A 23,473-nucleotide genomic window follows, 5' to 3' on the forward strand; every position below is an offset into this window, starting at 1 on the left:
ACAATAGATACCTTTTCATACATTTCATCTCTTAGTACATGTATAGCTTCTCCAGTTTTCCTGAATCTTTGCCTCAGTTCAATGCCAATAGCTGCAGCATGATCCGAACAAGGCCCGTAAGCAGCTTCGACCTCCTCAACAATCCGCCGATAGCTCCAATCAGCTGATCTGGGATTCTTATGGACAATGGCTCCAGCTGGAACAGTGAGGCAGAGCTTTAACTGGACAGCTTTAGTCCAATTATTAACTTAGCACAGCATTCAAACTGGTAAAGGAAGCTTTTCCATGAACCTGCTCCATCAAAATGGCCTGGCTGCAGTATTGGAATTTTCTCATCACATTTTTGACACTCACTGCTGCCTTTGTCATTCAATCCATGCACAAGACCACAGGAACCGAAGTGCTGATTGTAGACTGTATTTTGCGGTTAGGGTGAAATACAAAAACTGTGGTTGCTCTCTACTCTGCCACATGGTGCTACGACATGATGTACGAAGCCTCCGCACATGTAAGGTAAATCCAGTCGTGCAGGTAGACAACTTTGTAGTGTGTGTGCAGTTAGCGGGGGAAAAGGAGATCTGCAAACAATAGCTACACTTTGGCTATCAGTCTTATTGTCCATATAACATGTCGTCACATGATGTGTGGACTGTATGTTTCCAGCACCACCATAACTTGGATAAAAATGGGTTAAAGTCTCACCGCAGTTTGTCGTTTGCTGGTCCGTTGTTGTAAAGGGGTTGTAGTGTTGTAATGGCGGCGGGGTAAGCGGCCATGGTGGAGCGTAAACGCCAGCTTCGCTCATGGCTGGAGTTAATTCCATACTTGTCACCTGCCGATCATCACCACTCCACCACACAAACCCGCATTGTCCTGTCGGGTCTCTTTTACATCCATAAGGAAGGGGTTTAAGCTTACTCTTCGGCTCCTTCCCTCTGAGTGCATTGATACTTCGTAAGCAGTGTTGGCGCTAGTCACAGCCTTCTTGGGAAATCCCACAAAATTCTTGCCATGGCAGCTGTTGACGGCCCTGCCAAAAACATTTCTGTTATTTTTGAACATTTGGCAGCAAGTGCTTGAAAAACAAGTTGTTTTTATTCACATGGTTTCTCTGATCCTCTTCACTTTTTCTCCATCTCAGCATCCTAAATTACACCTAAAGGTAGTTTATTTATAATGTACCAGTTCACAGCAAAAGACAACATAAAGATGCGTAAAATCAGACAGATCCACAAGTTGCTTTTATTCACATGGTTTCTCTGATCCTCTTCACTTTTTCTCCATCTCAGCATCCTAAATTACACCTAAAGGTAGTTTATTTATAATGTACCAGTTCACAGCAAAAGACAACATAAAGATGCGTAAAATCAGACAGATCCACCAATCTTTCCAAGGAGAACATTGGTGACTGTAAAAAAATCAACAATATTTCTGATGAATTGTTTAATAGCAGATTTTTCTCCCTGTCTCCTCAGACTGAGTGGCTGTAACCTCTCAGAGAGAAGCTGTGAAGCTCTGTCCTCAGTTATCAGCTCCCAGTCCTCCAGTCTCAGAGAACTGGACCTGAGGAACAACAACCTGCAGGATTCAGGAGTGAAGCTTCTCTCTGCTGGACTGGAGAGTCCAAACTGCAGACTGGAAACTCTCAGGTACAAAGTTCTCCATCCTGTTGAGACCAGATTTCTGTCCATTACCTGCTAAAAGCATTAAGACAATATAAGTTTACTGACATTATTCATGATGCAATTTTGACACTGTACGATACAAAGTTTCTATCCTACAATGTGAAATATTTACACACATATTTAACAATCTAATACAATATATATCTGCAATGTACATAACACTACTGTATATTGTATATATTGTTGATAATCTAACATTTTGATATTAGTGCACTGATTGGCTTTATTCACATTGTACATGTGTGAAACATGATGTACAATGATAATAATAAACATTCTGATTCTGATATATTATTCATCTACAGACAACTATACTTAACCTCAATGCAGAGAAGCTGAAAACAACCACCTGGGCCCCCACCAGTAAGGGGACCCACTGGTTACCCAGCCATTTAGCATTACCCCTGAATTATTTTTGTGTGTTTGAAATAAAATAATTAAGATTTACAATCAAAACGTAACAGAAAAATGTAGCATAATGCATCATCAAGTTTTGCTCCCCTTTCCATTTACTAAAATGGACTATCCTGTCTCAGCACATAAAGATCCCAGAATGCAGTGCGCTGATTGAGCAGCAGGAGAGATGAGAACAGAGAAAGATGAAGCAGAGCTATCAAAGCAGAGCTGGAAGCTGAAAAAGGGAGAGAAATAAAAAAGGTGGTGTTCTACCAAAATGGTCTGAAGCCCTGGATGTTTTCTAAACAGCCCAAGATCTCATTAGACAGACAAACTTTATTGTCATTTTGTATGTACAGAGTGTATACAAAACGAAATTCCATTGCATACAGCTTACGACAGTGTAATGAGATTGCAGTTGGAATAAGATAACATTACAATATAAAGTGCAGCAGTGACAAGAATCTAACAATGCTGGAGAAAAAACGATTTTTTTAGAGTTTGCAGAATACTGTTTTTCCATGTTTATGGTGCAAAATAATATGGTGAAATAATGCAGTAAATGTTGTGTTGTGTACTATTTAAATGGATTATAAAAAGTTGGTAGTGCAAAATAATGATGCAAATGTGATGCAGAGTCCAGTTTAGAGTTCAACAGTTCAACAGTCTTATGGCAGCAGGGAAAAAGCTGTTGCAGAACTTGGTGGACCTGCAGTGGATGCTGTAGAAACCTCTTCCCAGAGGGCAGCAGGGAGAACAGTCCATGGTGGGGGTGTGAGGGGTCTCTGATGATGTCATGGGCTCGGGACACACAGCGCTGGGATGAAATATCCTTAATGGGGGGAAGAGGAGCCCCGATGATTCCTTCTGCTGTCCTCACCACACTCCTCATGTTCTTCCAGTCGGAGGCACCGCAGCCTCCACACCACACAGAGAGACAGCTGGTCAGAATGCTCTCTATGGTGCTTCTGTAGAAAGTTGTGAGGATGGGCGGGGGCAGGTGGGCTATTGTCTTCCTCCCCAGGAAGTACAAGCGCTTCTGTGCCCTCTTCACCAGTGATGTGGTGTTCACAGACCAGGTGAGGTTGTTTGTAATGTGCACCCCCAGGAATTTGGTGCTGCTGTCCACCTCCACAGCGGAGCTGTTGATAAGCAGTGGAGCGTGTTCCTGGCAAGGCCGGTTCTTCCTGAAGTCGAACATGATCTCCTTCGTCTTCTCCACATTCAGGATCAGGCTGTTGTCTCTGCACCGGCCCACCAGCTGCTCCGCCTCCTCTCTGTAGTCCCGGTCATTGTCTCTGATCAGGCCCACCATCGTTGTGTCGTCTGCAAACTTCACGATGTGATTGGTGGTGAACCTGGGGACGCAGTCATGTGTCATCAGGGTGAACAGCAGGGGGCTCAGGACGCAGCCCTGAGGGGAGCCCGTGCTGAGGGTGATGACATCAGAAGTGTTCTGTCCGACCTGGACCGACTGAGGTCTGTTGATGAGGAAGTCTAGCAGCCAGTTGCGAAGGGGTGTGCTGAAGCCCAGATGTTCCAGTTTTCCTACCAGATGTTGAGGGATGATGGTGTTAAACGCTGAACTGAAGTCCAGGAAAAGAATCCGCACGTGGGTGTTCTTCTCCTCCAGGTGTGCCAGGCTCAGGTGAAGAGTGGAGGAGATGGCGTCCCCAGTGGACCGGTTCCGCTGGTAGGCAAACTGGAACGGGTCGAATGTTGGGGGGAGACTGGAGACGATGTGTTCCTTTACCAGCCTTTCAAAGCACATCATCATGATGGGAGTCAGTGCAACAGGCCAGTAGTCATTAAAACAGGTGATTTGACGTTTCTTGGCACCAGAATGATGGAGGCAGACTTAAAGCATGCTGGCACTGTGGCTTGGTCCAGCGAGGTGTTAAAAATGTCTGTGAGGACACCAGCCAGCTGACCTGCACACTCCCTGAACACCCGCTCAGGTATGTTGTCGGGGCCTGGGGCCTTCCTCGGGTTGATTCTCCTCAGAGTCTTCCACACTTCGGCTGTGTCAAGGCAGAGCACCTCCTCTTCTTGATGGGGAACAGCTTTCACTGATGGAGTGCTGTTTACTGTCTCAAACCTCCCAAATAAGTTTTTTAATCCATTGAGGAAGTCAGCATCAACCTCACCCACCGGGAAGGAGGGTGTGTTGTAGTCTGTAATTGCGCATGTGCCTTTCCACATACTCCTGGTATTGCTGCCGTTGTGCAAAAGATCCTGGATTTTCTGACTGTGGTTCCACTTTGCTAACCTGATGTCACGGTTCAGGTTGGCTCTCGCTGTCCTCAGTGCCTCCTTGTCACCAGACTTGAAGGCTGAGTTCCGTGCTTTTAGCGCTCGACGAACCTCCTCAGTAATCCAGGGTCGTTGGTTGGCTCGGGTGATGTTTTTTGTGGTGCTGACGTCCTCAATGAATTTGTTGATGTAGGCTAACAGTCATGGCGTACTCATCAATGTTGATCTTGTCCTCATAAGCTGATGCAGCTTTGAACATGTGCCAATCAGAGCACTCAAAACAGTCTTGGAGCGCCTCCATTGCTCCCTCAGTCCACACCCTCGCCTGCCTCACTACAGGTTTAGCTTGGATCAGCAGGGGCTGTATGCAGGAATTAGCATCACAGAAAGGTGGTCTGAAGAGCTTAGGTGGGGGCGGGGGCTGCTCTGAATGCATCTTTTATATTAGTGTAAACCAAATCTAGAGTGTTCTCTCCCCCGAGTAGCAAAATCCACGTGTTGGTAGAAATGAGGGAGTTTTCATATTGGCCTGGTTAAAATCCCCAGCAATGATGAAAACACCCTCTGTGTGTGCAGATTGCAGCTCAGAGATAGTCTGGTAGAGAACACTTATAGCCTCTTTAGTATTAGCGCTGGGAGGCACGTAAACCGCTGTGATGTTAACAACAGTAAACTCCCTGGGCAGGTAGAAAGGTCTGCAGTTAACAGTCAAAAGCTCTATGTCCAGAGAGCAGTAGCTGGCGACTGTTCTAGCATTTTTACACCAGTTGTTGTTGATGTAAACACATAGCCTACCCCCTTGGGTCTTACAGCTGAGTTTACCGTCTCTCGGCGTGGACAGTAGCTAGCCCCTCCAGGCTAACGCCACGTTCCGGTATCAATGAAGTAAGTCATGTCTCCATCAGGATGAGAGCACAGCAGTTACTATACTCCCTCTTTGTAGAGAGTTCAAGTTGTAGTAGGGCTCGACAATGGTTAAATAACGATATATATCGATTAATAGACGTATGGTTCAATATAAAAAACAGGGGTCAATAAAAAGTTCAATAAAAGAACAGTCCTTTCTAGCCCATCATGTAGGTTAATACCACAGTCATCGAATCCTCCCAACCAACCACGAACCCAGGAAAGCTCCATCAGCCTTCACAGAGTTCAGAGAGCACGTGTTCTTTTTTCTTTTTTAACACTTACAGTTTTTGTAAAAAGTTGGTTCAATAAAGGGTTGTGTTTGAATCCATTTATCTAACGATAGGTCATCAAGCAACAGTATAAAATGGCCAGGGCTGCACTTAAAAGGTATATTTTGAATTTTTTTGATAATTATCGATATCGATCAATAAAATATCTATTTTATCGATATGCTTTTATTCTATATCGTCCAGCCCTAGGTTGTAGACTATCTATTTTGTTGTCCAGTGAGCGGACGTTGGAGAGCAAGATGGATGAAAGTGACGGTTTGTAGGGGTTAGCTTTTAGCTTAGCTGTTAGCCCACCTCAGCCGCGCTTCACTCGCTCCTACTCCGGCATGTGGTGCTCATTGCGGGCCTCTGGGACTTGTGCCTGAAGCACTCAGAAGCCACTTAAACAATCGAGAGTAGTTGCATAGTTTGCAGCATTCTGGGCAGCATATTTTTGTAGAAATGCTTGCACATAGCTCTCAACTCTCACACACAACAATAAACCGTGAGAGCCGACGTGAGTTAAGAAACTGAAAAGCTTTTTCTTAAGCGGAAGATCAAACGTGCGTCTACACAGCACAGCGTTTATAGACCAGTGGGATGCATTCGTGAGCGTCAGAAAGCTATGGTGCATTCAGGAGCATGGGACATTTCAAACTTACAAGGAAAGAGGCATAAAACGGAATAGAACTTAACTCATACAATAATCTATTTATCCAGAAACAGTGTGGGCTTTCTTACAATATTGAATGCTCTATAATTGTATTTCTGTTATGTTTTGATTCTGCACATCTGCTAGCTTTTTATTCTGAAAAATCTATAATATTACAGCAGCAAATAATCAAAGTTTTTCAAAGCCTGTTTAAAAGCTCCAAATGGGGCTTCAGATCATAGAGCGACAATTGCGCTGTCATTGTTTTACAGGGCAGAATTTGCATTTGCTGACCCTTGTCCTTTAATTACAGATGGATATACAGGAATACAGTCATACAAGTGTCAACTCCTCTGAGATAGCAGGGGATGCGTTTTTTGGCAATGGGGCTGCCAAAAAACGGTTCCCCCTATGTTTTTAATCTAAAAATTGTCCCACACACCTGAAATTCACACTAGTAGTTCAGAACACATGTGTAAACACGTAGAAAATGTTACATCAACTTCAAGTGTATATTTCTATGAAACAGCAGGGGATGCGTTTTTTGGCAACGGGCTGGTTATAAACTGTAACAGTCTAGAAGTGCATTGAGCTGAAAAGAGGGAGACATCAGCAGCTGGATCGTGCGTAAAGACGCAGCGGGAACCTCTGTGTGCTTTAGTGTTGCTGCTGAGGGGAAAATGTTGACCACAAAGACTTGATGAAACTCAGCCTGATCCACCAATCAGGTTATAGATCTACAATGATAAACAAACCCATAGATTAATGTGTAACAGTGTAATAATTTGGTGAATAACTTAAAACTACTTAATTTTATTTAGTATTATTTGAACAATTGTGTGTTTTTTATGTTTTAATCCATTAACTGAACAATAAGGTATTAATGCGTCTCTTTCTCTTTTTAACAAAAGTAATACATGTCTAAATGAGATGGAGTTGAGACTCCACCGGCTCTTCCAGGGTCCAGTTAGCCCCGCTCCAAACAAACCCCGCCCCCAAAATTAGCATAATCTCACTCTTAACTTTTGATAAAAGTTGAGAGGTCTGTGCTTGCAGGTTGTCAGGAGCCGTAGCAGCTGTCAGGGCGACGCCGGGAGTATATACGTTATACGTTAAGAAAGACATTTAGATGTTTGTTAAAAAGTCAGATTAGTTTTTATTGTATCCCATATAGTCACTACCTGCTCCACTATAACCTGACAAAGAGTAAAAAGAAAAAGAAGACAGAAAAGATTTTTTGTGCACAGGCAACACAACTGCTCAACTACTCCCACAACCAGGACCCAGTGTTTTTGAAGGTGAAGTTGCTTGTTTGGGCTTGACTTTGTTTGTGAGAGAAATAATTTAATTATCTCCCAGTTTCCCACAATAAAGCAGGACATGAGTGGTCCCAGTTTCCTGGTCATCACGTCCACCAGAGTTGAGTCAGCACATCCCAAACACACGCAGGCCAGAGCCCAGAGTGACAGGGAAACTAGTGATGAGACAGCAAGAGAATGAGATGCAGTACGTGAGGAAATATGGGAAAAAGTTTAATAAAGGGTGGAAGAAAGAGAGCGCACTGAAAGACTGGATCTGACCTTAGATAGGAGATGTCTCAAAGGGATTCTGCAAGTGTGAAACGGGCTCACCATACGCTGCTAATGCCACTGATCCAAACCACTGCTTTATTCTTTATCTCAGTTTCAATTCTTGACCCCATCAATGAGATTAAAGCGATCTAAACACCAGAACAATGGTTCTACTGGGACTACCAGTTTATCGTTGGTATTTTAGGTCCAGTTTAAAGTTCACTTAAAGCCAGAACCTCCTACAGAGTTTGTTAGTTTACAGAGTTTCCATCCAAGTGGAGCTCTAGTCAGGATTCATCTGTTTAAATGTGTCAAATGTTACTTTTTATTACCTACAGAACAAAATACAGTTTGATTTTTAGCTTATATTTATTAAAACCATCTTAGCAGCAGCTTCTTGAGCACTACTTTTTCATGTTAACATCATGTGTTGAATTGTGTGTCTGCAGCTTGTCAGGCTGTCTGGTCTCAGAGGAAGGCTCTGCTTCTCTAAAATCAGCTCTGAGCTCCAACCCCTCCCACCTGAAAGAGTTGGACCTGAGCTACAATCATCCAGGAGATTCAGGAGTGAAGCAGCTGTCGGCTGGACTGAAGGATCCACACTGGGGACTGGAAGCTCTCAGGTATGGAGGAATAAAGGTATAGAGATACTTTATGACAAAGTTTGGACTTATTTATGACCCCAGATCATAAATCAAAACCTCCTTAATTAAATCCCACCCATCCCTCTTCTACCCCTCTTATCATTTGCAGTCAGAATGATTGCATAGCTTACTTAAATAAGTCTAAAGGTTAAATAGGAATAGTTTAATGCAGCGTCCCACACTGGGAAGATTCAAGATGATGGTGCAAATCCTGGCAGCTCAGCACGATGGTCTTGTAGTGGATATTAATAATTATCAATCAAGGGAAAAGAAAAGATGCATCTTTGTCTTTGTAAGTTATTTAATTCAAAGGCAAGAACCGTTTGAATGTCTCTGTCCCCTAATGTCTCCTAAATGCTGACGACCCAGGGTCCAGACCAGGAAGCAGAGCCGTAGTTTAACACACCTCTCTGCAGCTTCTGTACTGTTACCCACCCATTACTTTATTGAGACGGTGTCTTTCCTATGGTCAAAACTGAACAGATTAAAAACTGACCTAATAGGAACAAATCATAAAAATCTAATAAAAATCAATACATCTCTCTTTGAACCAAAAAATAAAACAATTAAATGTGGTCTATTAAATATAAGGCCTCTCCCTCCAAAGACTTAGTTAATGAATTGATTTCTGATGATCAGATTTATTTTGTCTCACAGAAAACTGGCTACAAGAGGACTATGTTAGTATAAATGAGTCAACTCGCTCCAGTTATTTAAAGTTCCACATTCCCAGATCTACAGGAAGAGGAGGAGGAGTAGCAACCATCTTTCAGTCTGATTTATTAATTAGTTCCAGGCCAATTAATAACTAGAATCGTTCAACTTCTGAAGAAGTTGAAGAAGGCGCCCGCCTGGTGGTGCGCGTAACCGTCAAAGGCAAAGCTTCCGAGTTCCTTGGTCATAGGCTCTTATTGTTGGGGATTTTAAATCAAATCTTCTGAGTGTGAAAAGGATCTGTCTTCGTCAAAACCAGCCGACAGGAGAAGATCTGCATCCAAGCAGCATGGAAAATTGGTGTTATTAAAACATGATTAAATACTTCAATGTAGCATGAAAAAATTAAATATGTGAATAAAAATGTTAAAGGCATTACAAACTACTAAAGGAAGTACAAACTCTGTGAAGCAGAAGTTGGTGAGACCTTCCTAGAGCTACTTCCGGTTAGCAACATGTTAAGCGTTAGCTGCTAACATGGTTGTGTCCAGTATCACCGGGTGATTGTACTCTGTTAGTTTGGTCCAAATCCTGTACTGGGAAGTTCCTCAAAAAGGGTGCCAATACTTAATGTCACCAAAGCTCACCAAAGGCCATGTGTCAGATCGGCCTCCTTTAGCAACTAAGCCTCCCCAAAAAAAACAGTCGACAGGAGAAGGTCTGCATCCAAGCAGCATGGAAAATTGGTGTTATTAAAACATGATTAAATACTTCAATGTAACATGAAAAAATGAAATATGTGAATAAAAATGTTAAAGGCATTACAAACTACTAAAGGAAGTACAAACTCTGTGAAGCAGAAGTTGGTGAGACCTTCCTAGAGCTACTTCCGGTTAGCAACATGCTAAGCGTTAGCCGCTAACATGGTTGTGTCCATAGACATAATATAAGAGTAGACCCCGCATTGACTGTCGCTGCGCAGGAATTACGGGCGCCACCTTGGGGCGGTCGACTTGATACCTAATCCTGCTGATTCAAGCTGACACACTAATGATGCCTCAGCACTGTGCGGCTCATTTTTGTTTAAATCGAGGGATTATTTATGTCAGGGCTCGAGGGATAACTTTTCACAAGCAAGATGAAAAGACATTGTTTATATTTTTGATCAGAATGTAAGTTTTCTAATACTAGGAGATACAAAGTTGTTGTTAGACATTAGTGAATAAACAGCATATATATATATATATATATATATATATATATATATATATATATATATATATATATATATATATATATATATATATATATATATAGTGAACCCTCGCTATATTGCGGTTCACCTTTCACGGTCTCGCTGCTTCACGGATTTGCATTGATGAGCCGTTCATTACAGTTCTCATCAGGTGGCGTGTCGGTTTATAAGAATCTTTTTTGAAAAAAGAGTGACAACTACCGATAAAAATGTGTTCTTCCCCCCCCAAAAAAAACTCACCTGCACCGCGGGCTTTAGAAGAAAAAAACGCTACAGAGCGGAGTCACGGATGCAGCGCCTCAGTCAAAAGAGCAGTGAAATACACACGAGTCACTATTTGTCCTACTGTACTTTGTATTTTTTTTATAATAATTTTTAATTTTCTCCCGTTCTAATCCAATGACTCGGGTCGCGGTGGGCCACGCTGATCTCAGTCAATATATTCATAGTTGAACAATATTTCCCACTTCATGCATAAAGCCAATAAAAAGTGGAATGGTCCTTCAGCCTAATTAAAGGTTTAGCTTAGGTGGACAAAGGAACGTTTTAGGAGATCGTTCCTTACAGTGTTGTTATACTTTATAGGCTGACCAGTGTGATTTATTTTTTGCAGTTTTTCTGTTATTGATTTTAGTTTGGGTATGTTTTCTGCGTTATATAAGCCTGTATACTTTAATTGCCCTTTTGTTAGGTGCAGACACCCCCAAATCTCCCTATTGTAGAGCAATAAAGGTTTGCTATTCTAATTAATTCAGAGGAGTAATGAACTATGACTACTAAGATCAACTATAACCAAGTTATTTTTTGAAAATGTTATAAACATTATACTCTCGAAGAAGAATAAACCCTTCTGATTAGGAAAAATAGACTTTATGAAAACAGTTGAACATTCTAATAAATGAAATGCCTTTTTTGGCAATGTCACTTGACATTGCTATCTAAAGTAAAGTTCTTTAAATGAGACAAATTAAATCGCAATATCTATTCAGGAATAAAGTACAAAACAATATAACACACATTTTACAATAGCAGCTAAAACAACTTGCATGATAAAAGAAAAATATAAAATTAATAACTGCTTTCTTGAGAAAAGTGTTGAGACCAAAAGGTAGATCTGACCACATCTTTTTACACAAATGAGGAACATCATTAAGGACGCCAGCCATCCTGCACAGAGACTGTTTCAGCCTCTCCCCTCAGTCAGGAAACTAAAAAAAAACAAACAAAAGCATGTGTCCCAAGAGATCTTTGCCAATAAGCAGGAATATATAAATCATTTTATAAGAATGCTGTAGGGGGGGAGGCTCGGTAGATGACACAACTTCATAGTAATGTTACTGATTTATCAGTAGAAATATATTAAAAAGACTTACGTTTTTTCCAGTGACGGCAATAACATATGATTTACCGTAGCACTTTATTTTGAAGCGGCGGGCTGGTATGACGTCATCGGTTGAAATTAAAATTCATAATATCTCCGAAACCAAAGCAGCACAAACGATAATTTTAACGGCACAAACCTGCACAAACGAAGCACTAAAAAAAGTAGCCCAGTTTGATCGGATTCGAAGCAAAATGGGGAGATGGTGAATTCTGGATGACCTTAACAAATATTCTTTAATATCTTCAAAACCAAAACAGCACAAACGCTAATTTTAACGGCACAAACCTGCACAAGCGAAGCACTAACCATTCCGTCTATTTAACGGAGTTTTTTCTGTGGGTGGGGTGTCAGCTTCATGCAGCTCTTCCATCCCTCAGTGCCGTGTAGCCTAGCCACCGCATTTCTACCATAATATAAAACCGACATTAAATAAACGACTCACCGTCACGTAGTTGCAAGGAAAACACCCAATGGAACACCCTTCGTCTGGGTAAATTGGACTTCATTCAACAATATCCTTCAGTAATTTAGGAAAAACGGCAGCACAGCACAGCAAGCCACAAGATGGAGGAGTTCACCTCTGACCCGGAACTCAAAGAGTACTGCTTGTCTGCTCTGAATAATACACAGCGCCCCTCGAATTACGGCCGCCATCTTGGGGCGGTCCACCTGCTACCCTAACCTGCTGATTCAAGCTGAACACACTAACCATACCCCGGCACTGTGCGGCGTATTTTTGTTTAAATCGACGGACTAATGACGTCAGGGCTCGAGGGATAACTTTTCATATGTAAGATTAAAGAGATTGTGATGAATTTGAATACGGCCGCCATCTTGGGGCGGTCCACCTGCTACCCTAACCTGCTGATTCAAGCTGAACACACTAACGATACCCCAGCACTGTGCGGCGTATTTTTGTTTAAATCGACGGACTATTGACGTCAGGGCTCGAGGGATAACTTTTCATATGTAAGATTAAAGAGATTGTGATGAATTTGATTGTTTTATTGTACTATTTGGTATATTTAAGATATATGCTGGATAAATTAATCTGGCTATTGATTTAAATGAAAAAAATCGTTTTTTAAAGCCAAAGGGAAATGAAATATTGTATTTGGTATATTTAAGATATATGCGGGATAAATTAATCTGGCTATTGATTTAAATGAAAAAATAGTTTTTTAAAGCCAAAGGGAAATGAAATATTGTATTTGGTATATTTAAGATATATGCTGAATAAATTAATCTGGCTAATGATTTGAATGAAAAAATCGTTTTTTAAAGCCAAAGGGAAATGAAATATTGGGTGAAAATGTAATTCTCTGAAATTGGCACAGCTTGGAGTCGAACCTACGATCTTCTGCTTTGCAGCCCGACACCTAACCCACTCGACCAAAACACCAGTGTCGTGCTCAGCCGAGCATTATTGAGAGGTCAATTGTGTTAAGAAGTGTTTTTTGCGAATTCTGTTCCAACTGTAAGTCAAAACAGCGTCAAGTACAAAAAGCCCTGATCGCGGCGTCGAGACGCACGTTTTGATATATAGTTTGTGGGGGTACAGCCTACGGTTCGGGCTGTATTAACGGTACTATAATAATAATAATAATAATAATAAAGAAACCCTTATTAGGTGCATAGCATAAGGCCTCCGCCATGCATTTTCAATGCATAGGCGGGCGCCTAACTAGAAACGTTCAACTTCTGAAGAAGTTGAAGAAGGCGCCCGCCTGGTGGTGTGCGTAACCGTTAAAGGCAAAGCTTCTGAGTGTTGGTTAGGCTGAGCTTTTGTAGGGTGTAAGGTATATCTGTTAAGAGCTTGTAAGAATTATAAATGTGTCTCTCTCTGTATGTGGTGGAAAGGAAATTGTAAGCTGTTCAGATCGGATGCTGCTTATTTCAAATATCTTTGGTTGTTTAAAAATTATCCTTGGTTGTAGGCTTTTATTGCTTGTGGATTTTAAATCAAATGTTTTTGGAGGTTCTTCTTAAGCAGAGGTTTGATACAAGTGTTTGAAAAAAGATTTGTGTGCAGGAAGGCAAAATGTCTGTCTTCTATGTAAACTGTTGTCATTAAAGAAACATCAGAAAACAACACAGGGAAGACACTAAAACCAATTGAATCAGTGTGCTGACACTGTGGAAGGTAAGACAAATACCCCAAGATTTTCCAATATTTTAGTATTTAACCTTTTGCCACGGGTCAAAACTTAAGACAGGGCCTTACCTCCATTAGCACTCAGAGTCTCATTGGATTAGGCACTGGACAGCACCTGTGGTGACTATAGAGCCCAGCCCGGAAAGTCTGCAGCCATTTCAGCACTGGACATTTCTGTACCAGATTCAATGTGTTTATGGGTAACATATAACAAAAAGGTGTGCTCAACATAATATTTAAATATGTTAATGTGACACAAACAAAACCTACACCTTCTGGAAGTTGTAGCAACCAGATACTTAGCAACAACAAGCTTATGTTTCCATTTTCAATGTTTGCTGTCTTTATCTGCATGGGTGGTTCTCAATTGCATTGCTAGGAATTGTGGGGCCCTAGAATGAAACCATTACAAGCACTGTTCCAAAGTTGGCAACGATTTTAAAAGAAGCCTTTTTCTATCATTGTGCACTTGTGAAATAAACTCCTAGTTTACTTAGAGGCTTGCACTGCTTTTTCTGTTTTGTTACATTTGTTGTTTATTTGGATTTTTTAAGTTGCTTTCCTTGTGGTTTTCCCATAATTTAGCATGTATATTGTAATATATAACTTTTTGCAATGGAGTACTGTCGATCACAGATCAACAGCTTTGGTTATTTTGTCTTTAGCCCCAAAAAGGCACTTCTGACATTGACATAAACATATTTATTAACTGAAAAAACAGAACAAACTTTAAACAGGCAATAGTGGTTTTTCGCTAATTTCGTTGCCATGGTAACTGGAAATGGAGTGAAGTACAAATAGCACACTTCACGGCATCGAGACGCACGTTTTGATATATAGTTTGTGGGGGTAGACACTACGGTTCGGGCTGTGTTTGGTTTTATGTGCCTTTCCTTGTAAATTAGAAATGTCTTATTCTCCTGAATGCACCATAGCTTTCTGACGCTCGCGAACGCATCACACTGGTCTGAGAACCAGCGCTGAGTAGAGGCACGTTTCTGCTTAAAGGAGAAGTCCGGTCAAAATCAGAAATCAAACTGCTGAAAGTACTTTAAATATAAAACTACTACATACTGTGCAATAAATTATATGTTTTTTTTAGTTAAGAATAATTTTCTTTTAATCATGTTTATGTGGAGGAACCCATCTTGTTCCAGAATAGTACTGTCACCTCCCATTTTGTGATGTCACTCAGCGGACCCGCTGTTGAGCAAGTCCCAACGCTCTGTTTGTCACGATGCACTATAGACCAGTTCACGTGTGACGTCATGCGTGACGTCCGCGCTACATCCGGGTCCCGCGGGTAGGCAAAAGCAGAACTGTTCCCGTCTACTATCATTACAAAACGGGTGTTTAGAACGTACTTTTAGTTAGTTTATTTTTGGAATCTAAACAATGTCTACGACTTGTTGTGCTCCCGGTTGCACACAGAGGCATTCCAAATCGTCGGATGTACGTTTCTGTCATTTACCAAAGGACGAGGAAAGAAGAAAGAAATTAATAATATCCATGAAAAGGATGCAGGCAGACAATCTCAATGGACTGTGGGAGCCATCATACTACAACAGAATGTGCAGTCTACACTTCATCTTCGGTAAATAGAACTTAATTTTGCACTGGTCATTGTTCTACTTAAATAGCGGCGGAGGGGAGGTGGTGATCGCTAGACGGTGCCGGGAGAAGCAGAGTCAATGCGCTGCAGCAGCAGCACGCCGCATCATTTTAGTTTTCTTTGCGCTATCAGTGTGCAATAATGTTCACCCGACAGCGGCTGCATTACGCCCCTGTTTACGCTGCAACGTCGCCGACACCCCCACCAATTTTAATAAGACAAAAAGAAAAAATTATTGAATCTATTGATGTGGTTGCAAAATTAATTTAATATAGGCCTTTACATATCTTAAAGATTAATCTGCTGTTCTTTAATAGTCTTACTAGTATATCCCAATAGTATATTAATATGTTCTCATTTCAATAATGAAATGGACAACCACTCATGTGACAACTCAGTCTTGGTGTCACTAATCTTACTTAAAGTACAGTATTGGGTCCTCCATGCTCCTTATGTATTAAGATTTACTGCACATTTAAACATTGAAATCTCACTATTGTTAGGGAAATAATTAGTTGTCTGAGAGGATGTAGGTAAGGAGAAGCTGTTATCTACACTTCAGATATATGATGTAAGAAATGTGTTTGGAATGTTAAGATAAATTACATGAAATGGGCTAAAAAGAGTAACTACAGTGCAGTTGTACATTTGTTGAAGTTTGAATTTAAAATTTGAAATGCTGTCAGTGTCAGTGACACTTCTACTTCCAGTGCAAAGTAAATACAATACATTTATTTGCAGTCCCTTGAATGTATAATTTTGCTGTGTTTTATGATGCTGACAGAGTTTCTTAGATTTAAAAGAAGAATAAGGGTGGGGTTTATCTCTGCACATTTCTATATCTTCAAAATAAAATACAGGATATATCTAGACAACAGACATATTTTGAATATATTTGGTTTAATAGGCACGTATTTACCATCTGTCTCTGTTGCTGGTAAGTTCAAATGCAAACTTTTTCAAAGTGGGAAAAAGTCCCAATTCGACATTGATCAGATCCTGTGATGCTTTAAAGATAAACAAACAGCATATAGTGTGTGTCGTGCTTATAAAATTTGTATAAATGTAGCAAATAATGCTGCCTTTTCTTTTTAGACAGGCAAAACGCATCCTAATGCTCAAATCAAGCATCAAAAAATAGGAGCATGCATATTGTGTAGGACCAATGAAGCTTTGGACCAATAGTGTCCCTACCAAAGTTCAAATCAAACCTACGCCCTTGATTCCATGTTACATTCTTTATAGTAAGGGTTGGTACAGTTCAGCCGGTTGTATAGCAAGGTATGTTTCTGTATCGTGTTTTAAATCCGTGCCCCATGCGCCCTCTTTTAACTTTGAGCACCTGCCCCTCCAACAGTCTCTTCACGTCCTTGCGAGGAGCTATCATCATCTGATAGCGATATGGATTTTTTTAGAAGAGTTTCTTGACAGAAACCGGACTTTTGACGGAATCCAGCCGTACTTATTTCCAGGGCAAACTCTGTCGGGTCCTACAGTTTATATGTGTGTGTGTGTGTGTGTGTGTGTGTGTGTGTGTGTGTGTGTGTGCGTGTGTGTGTGCGTGTGTGTGTGTGCGCGCGCTCCGCTGCAGCACGGCTTTACCGGCGCTGCAGCGGAGGAGAAATCAACTTACCGAAAATCCTCACTCTCATGTCATGTTCAAAACATTCTTCTTCGAAATGGTCACTGCGTGTTGAAAAAGTAGTCCACTGCGGTTTGCTTCGGATCCAGCTCAGCACCAGCAAAGAAAGAAAAACGTAGCACATTTTGAAGCGGCGGTCTGGAATGACGTCATCGGCTGAAATTAAAATTCATAATATCTCCGAAACCAAAGTAGCACAAATGTTAATTTTAACGGCACAAACGAAGCACTAAAAAAGTAGCCCAGTTTGATCGGATTCGAAGCAAAATGGGGAGATGGTGAACTCTGGATGACCTTAACAAATATTCTTTAATATCTTCAAAACCAAAACAGCAGAAACGCTAATTTTAACGGCACAAACGAAGCACTAACCATTCCGTCTATTTAACTGAGTTTTTTTCTGTGGGTGGGGTGTCAGCTTCACGCAGCTCTTTACCGGCGCTGCAGCCGAGGAGAGATCGCGCTGCTGTTAGGCTTTTACTGCCATCCCTCCAGACTTCCATAGGCCATTGACAAATTTTATGAAAAGTAACTTAAAATTATCCTAAAAGACAAAATGTTGAAAAATCAAAGGGCTTATTTAACGCTTTGAGAACATATCTTGTATTCGGCCACAAAGTCAACAATAGTAGAATGATCTTTTAAGCTTATAAGACCATTTTTAAGATGCCAATACGTGTAGCATATAGCTCAGTGGCGTAGCCTAGCCACCGCATTTCTACCAAAATATAAAACCGACATTAAATAAACGACTCACCATCACGTAGTTGCAAGGAAAACACCCAATGGAACACCCTTCGTCTGGGTAAATTGGACTTGATTCAACAATATCCTTCAGTAATTTAGGAAAAACGGCAGCACAGCAAGCAATAGCAGCCACAAGACGGAGGAGTTCACCTCTGACCCGGAACTCAAAGAGTACTGCTTGTTGTCTCACACAGCGCCACTCGTGGACAGTATAGGAACTGCAGGAACGAAGTACGTCTTTTTCAGTAATCATTGTTGAATGATGATAATGCATTTTTCTAGCGATGATTTCTGTCACGAGGACATAATGCAGTGTTGTGCTGGCAGCCATCCCAACTAATAAAAATAAGATTTAAGATTAAAATAGTACATTATAGTAGTAAAATAAATACAATTATTGTGGTTTGATCAGTGAATATGACTGGATATTTAAACAGAAAATAATAATGAAATTAATTATTCTTTCAACTAGCAGTTTTTGAGTATGACTAAAATTCAAGGCAGTGAAGGAGGGTAACTGATAAGTGATGACTGATGGTGGAGAGCTTGCAGGCCTGGCTTCGGTGGAGAAGCAGCAAACAAGTGTGGCAGGAAATGTGACTTTCATTTCAATGCAATGCAATGCAAAACTGGACAACAGTAGAAATCAGTAGAGTGAGAAAAACTGGCACTGATATCCTCCAGTAGCCTAAGCCTGATTGTAGGATGTCACTGAACTCTCGTTACATTACAAAGTTTACAATAATAAGGAGAGACAGCGAAATGCTTGAGGCAGGATTTGACAGGAAAAGGAGGAGATTAAGTATTAATATGAAATTAATTAATAAACAATACATAAAATACTTTAATGTTTTCTTAAAACGTCTGAATACAAATTGTCCCAAAACATGTTAAATAAATTCCTTTATCATCATTCACTTATACCAGTTGTTCAAGTTATTTAATTGTTACTTGTAAAAAAAAAAAAAAATATTGTAAATTAGAAATGTCCCATGCTCCTGAATGCAACATAGCTTTCTGACGCTCGGGAACGCATCACACTGGTCTGAGAACGCAGCGCGGAGTAGAGGCACGTTTCTGCTTAAGACAAAGCTTTGCCGTTTGTAAAACTCATGTCGGCTGGCACGGTTTATTGTTCTGTGTGAATGACAACAGACCACAACAAATGAGGCTGCTAATGAGCCAACAGCCAACAGGAGAAGGTCTGCATCGAAGCAGCATGGAAAATTGATGTTATTAAACATGATTAAATACTTCAATGTAGCATGAAAAAATAAAATATGTGAATAAAAAAGTTAAAGGCATGAGGTGAACTGTATTGATTTAAATTGAAAAATCGTTTTTTAAAGCCAAAGGGAAATTAAATATTGGGTGAAAATGTAATTCTCTAAAATTGGCACAGCTTGGATTTGAACTTTCGATCTTCTGCTTTGCAGCCCGACACCTAACCCACTCGACCAAAACACCAGTGTCGTGCTCAGCCGAGCATTATTGAGAGGTCAATTGTGTTAAGAAGTGTTTTTTGCGAATTTTGTTCCAACTGTAAGTCGAAACGGCGTCAAGTACAAAAAGCCCTGATCGCGGCGTCGAGACGCACGTTTTGATATATAGTTTGTGGGGGTAGACCCTACGGTTCGGGCTGTATTAACGGTACTATAATAATAATAATAATAATAATAATAATAATAATAATAACTAGAAACGTTCAACTTCTGAAGAAGTTGAAGAAGGCGCCCGCCTGGTGGTGCGCGTAACCGTCAAAGGCAAAGCTTCCGAGTTCCTTGGTCGTAGGCTTTTATCACTTGGGGATTTTAAATCAAATCTTCTGAGTGTGAAAAGGATTTGTCTTCGTCAAAACCAGCCGACAGGAGAAGGTCTGCATCCAAGCAGCATGGAAAATTGGTGTTATTAAAACATGATTAAATACTTCAATGTAGCATGAAAAAATGAAATATGTGAATAAAAATGATAAAGGCATTACAAACTACTAAAGGAAGTACAAACTCTGTGAAGCAGAAGTTGGTGAGACCTTCCTAGAGCTACTTCCGGTTAGCAACATGTTAAGCGTTAGCTGCTAACATGGTTGTGTCCAGTATCACCGGGTGATTGTACTCTGTTAGTTTGGTCCAAATCCTGTACTGGGAAGTTCCTCAAAAAGGGTGCCAATACTTAATGTCACCAAAGCTCACCAAAGGCCATGTGTCAGATCGGCCTCCTTTAGCAACTAAGTCTCCCCAAAAAAAACAGTCGACAGGAGAAGGTCTGCATCCAGAAGGAAGTACAAACTCTGTTTGTTGGTGAGACCTTCCTAGAGCTACTTCCGGTTAGCAACATGCTAAGCGTTAGCCGCTAACATGGTTGTGTCCATAGACATAATATAAGAGTAGACCCCGCATTGACTGTCGCTGCGCAGGAATTACGGGCGCCACCTTGGGGCGGTCGACTTGATACCTAATCCTGCTGATTCAAGCTGACACACTAATGATGCCTCAGCACTGTGCGGCTCATTTTTGTTTAAATCGAGGGATTATTTATGTCAGGGCTCGAGGGATAACTTTTCACAAGCAAGATGAAAAGACATTGTTTATATTTTTGATCAGAATGTAAGTTTTCTAATACTAGGAGATACAAAGTTGTTGTTAGACATTAGTGAATAAACAGCATATATATATATATATATATATATATATATATATATATATATATATATATATATATATATATATATATATATATAAAGTGAACCCTCGCTATATTGCGGTTCACCTTTCACGGTCTCGCTGCTTCACGGATTTGCATTGATGAGCCGTTCATTACAGTTCTCATCAGGTGGCGTGTCGGTTTATAAGAATCTTTTTTGAAAAAAAGAGTGACAACTACCGATAAAAATGTCTTCTCCCGAAAAAAAAAAACTCACCTGCACCGCGGGCTTTAGAAGAAAAAAACGCTACAGACCGGAGTCACGGATGCAGCGCCTCAGTCAAAAGAGCAGTGAAATACACACGAGTCACTATTTGTCCTACTGTACTTTGTATTTTTTTTTATAATAATTTTTAATTTTCTCCCGTTCTAATCCAATGACTCGGGTCGCGGTGGGCCACGCTGATCTCCGCAATTTGAAGCCTTCAGTTCGTATTGATTAAAATTATTTCACATCTTATTTGTAAATAATAATTAAAAAAAAAAACGTTTATGTAGTACTTTCATTTGTTAAACAAATGCTTGGGCCGGTAAAAAGGTTTTGTTCTATGGTTTCAATATACTATAGTGTATTTAATTGTATATAATAATTGTAAAAAAAATAAAGGTTACTACTTTACAGATTTCGCCCATCACGGGTTCTTTTTGGGAAGTATATGTACATATGTACATGTACAAATGTGTTTGTTTATATAGCAATAAAAAAATTATAAAAAATGTGTGCGTGGCTGTGTTTTGAAACATACATACATCATGTCAGAATATTCTATTACTTTTAACCCCACTAAGATTATTTAAACGCACTGGACCATTTGTTATAATAGCTATAGTTTTAAAGTTTTAAGCTAAACAAATGTGAAAATTAGTTCAACATTAAACGAGTTATAGTTGATTAAAATTGATTCTGCACCTGGTTAACACATTAGACTGAGCGGAGTTGTCGACTGCCCCAAGATGGCGCCCCTAAATCTCGTCAGCGCCTATAGGCGAGAGCGGTCGATGCGGGGTCTACTCTTTATATATGTCTATGGTTGTGTCCAGTATCACCGGGTGATTTGTACTCTGTTAGTTTGGTCCAAATCCTGTACTGGGAAGTTCCTCAAAAAGGGTGCCAATACTTAATGTCACCAAAGCTCACCAAAGGCCATGTGTCAGATGCTGACACCCCACTCACAGAAAAAACTCAGTTAAATAGACGGAATGGTTAGTGCTTGGTTTGTGCACATTTGTGCCGTTAAAATTAGCGTTTGTGCTGTTTTGGTTTTGAAGATATTAAAGAATATTTGTTAAGTTCATCTAGAGTTCACCATCCCATCATTTTGCTGTGAATCCAACCAAGCTGGTCAACTTCTTTAGTGCTTCGTTTGTGCAAATTTGTGCCGTTAAAATTAGCGTTTATGCTGCTTTGGTTTCGCAGATAATATAAGTTTTAATTTCGGCCGGTGACGTCACCACAGGTCGCCGCTGCAAAATGAGTGGTCAACTTCTTTAGTGCTGTATTTGTGCATCTTTGTGCCGTTAAAATTAACGTTTGTGCTACTATGGTTTCGGAGATATTATGAATTTTAATGTTGTTATACTTTATAGGCTGACCAGTGTGATTTATTTTTTGCAGTTTTTCTGTTATTGATTTTAGTTTGGGTATGTTTTCTGCGTTATATAAGCCTGTATACTTTAATTGCCCTTTTGTTAGGTGCAGACACCCCCAAATCTCCCTATTGTAGAGCAATAAAGGTTTGCTATTCTAATTAATTCAGAGGAGTAATGAACTATGACTACTAAGATCAACTATAACCAAGTTATTGTTTGAAAATGTTATAAACATTATACTCTCAAAGAAGAATAAACCCTTCTGATTAGGAAAAATAGACTTTATGAAAACAGTTGAACATTCTAATAAATGAAATGCCTTTTTTGGCAATGTCACTTGACATTGCTATCTAAAGTAAAGTTCTTTAAATGAGACAAAATAAATCGCAATATCTATTCAGGAATAAAGTACAAAACAATATAACACACATTTTACAATAGCAGCTAAAACAACTTGCATGATAAAAGAAAAATATAAAATTAATAACTGCTTTCTTGAGATAAGTGTTGAGACCAAAAGGTAGATCTGACCACATCTTTTTACACAAATGAGGAACATCATTAAGGACGCCAGCCATCCTGCACAGAGACTGTTTCAGCCTCTCCCCTCAGTCAGGAAACTAAAAAAAACAAACAAAAACATGTGTCCCAAGAGATCTTTGCCAATAAGCAGGAATATATAAATCATTTTATAAGAATGCTGTAGGGGGGGAGGCTCGGTAGATGACACAACTTCATAGTAATGTTACTGATTTATCAGTAGAAATATATTAAAAAGACTTACGTTTTTTCCAGTGACGGCAATAACATATGATTTACCGTAGCACTTTATTTTGAAGCGGCGGGCTGGGATGACGTCATCGGTTGAAATTAAAATTCATAATATCTCCGAAACCAAAGCAGCACAAACGATAATTTTAACGGCACAAACCTGCATAAACGAAGCACTAAAAAAAGTAGCCCAGTTTGATCGGATTCGAAGCAAAATGGCGAGATGGTGAATTCTGGATGACCTTAACAAATATTCTTTAATATCTTCAAAACCAAAACAGCACCAACGCTAATTTTAACGGCACAAACCTGCACAAGCGAAGCACTAACCATTCCGTCTATTTAACGGAGTTTTTTCTGTGGGTGGGGTGTCAGCTTCATGCAGCTCTTCCATCCCTCAGTGCCGTGTAGCCTAGCCACCGCATTTCTACCATAATATAAAACCGACATTAAATAAACGACTCACCGTCACGTAGTTGCAAGGAAAACACCCAATGGAACACCCTTCGTCTGGGTAAATTGGACTTCATTCAACAATATCCTTCAGTAATTTAGGAAAAACGGCAGCACAGCACAGCACAGCA

At 40.2% G+C, this 23,473-nt stretch overlaps 1 protein-coding gene across 1 annotated transcript in view; it reads left to right on the top strand.

Moving 5' to 3' along the window:
* Window positions 1–23,473, top strand: part of LOC118560422 (NACHT, LRR and PYD domains-containing protein 12-like) — a gene marked incomplete at its 5' end in the record, with an annotated part of 89,682 nt that overhangs the window by 51,253 nt on the left and 14,956 nt on the right. Inside the window, one exon of the mRNA XM_036131410.1 lies at window positions 8,185–8,358. Coding sequence (XP_035987303.1) covers window positions 8,185–8,358 — 174 coding nt within the window. The remainder of the gene's footprint in view (window positions 1–8,184; window positions 8,359–23,473) is intronic.

Source organism: Fundulus heteroclitus, unplaced genomic scaffold (assembly GCF_011125445.2).
Source record: "Fundulus heteroclitus isolate FHET01 unplaced genomic scaffold, MU-UCD_Fhet_4.1 scaffold_43, whole genome shotgun sequence".
Taxonomy (NCBI): domain Eukaryota; kingdom Metazoa; phylum Chordata; class Actinopteri; order Cyprinodontiformes; family Fundulidae; genus Fundulus; species Fundulus heteroclitus.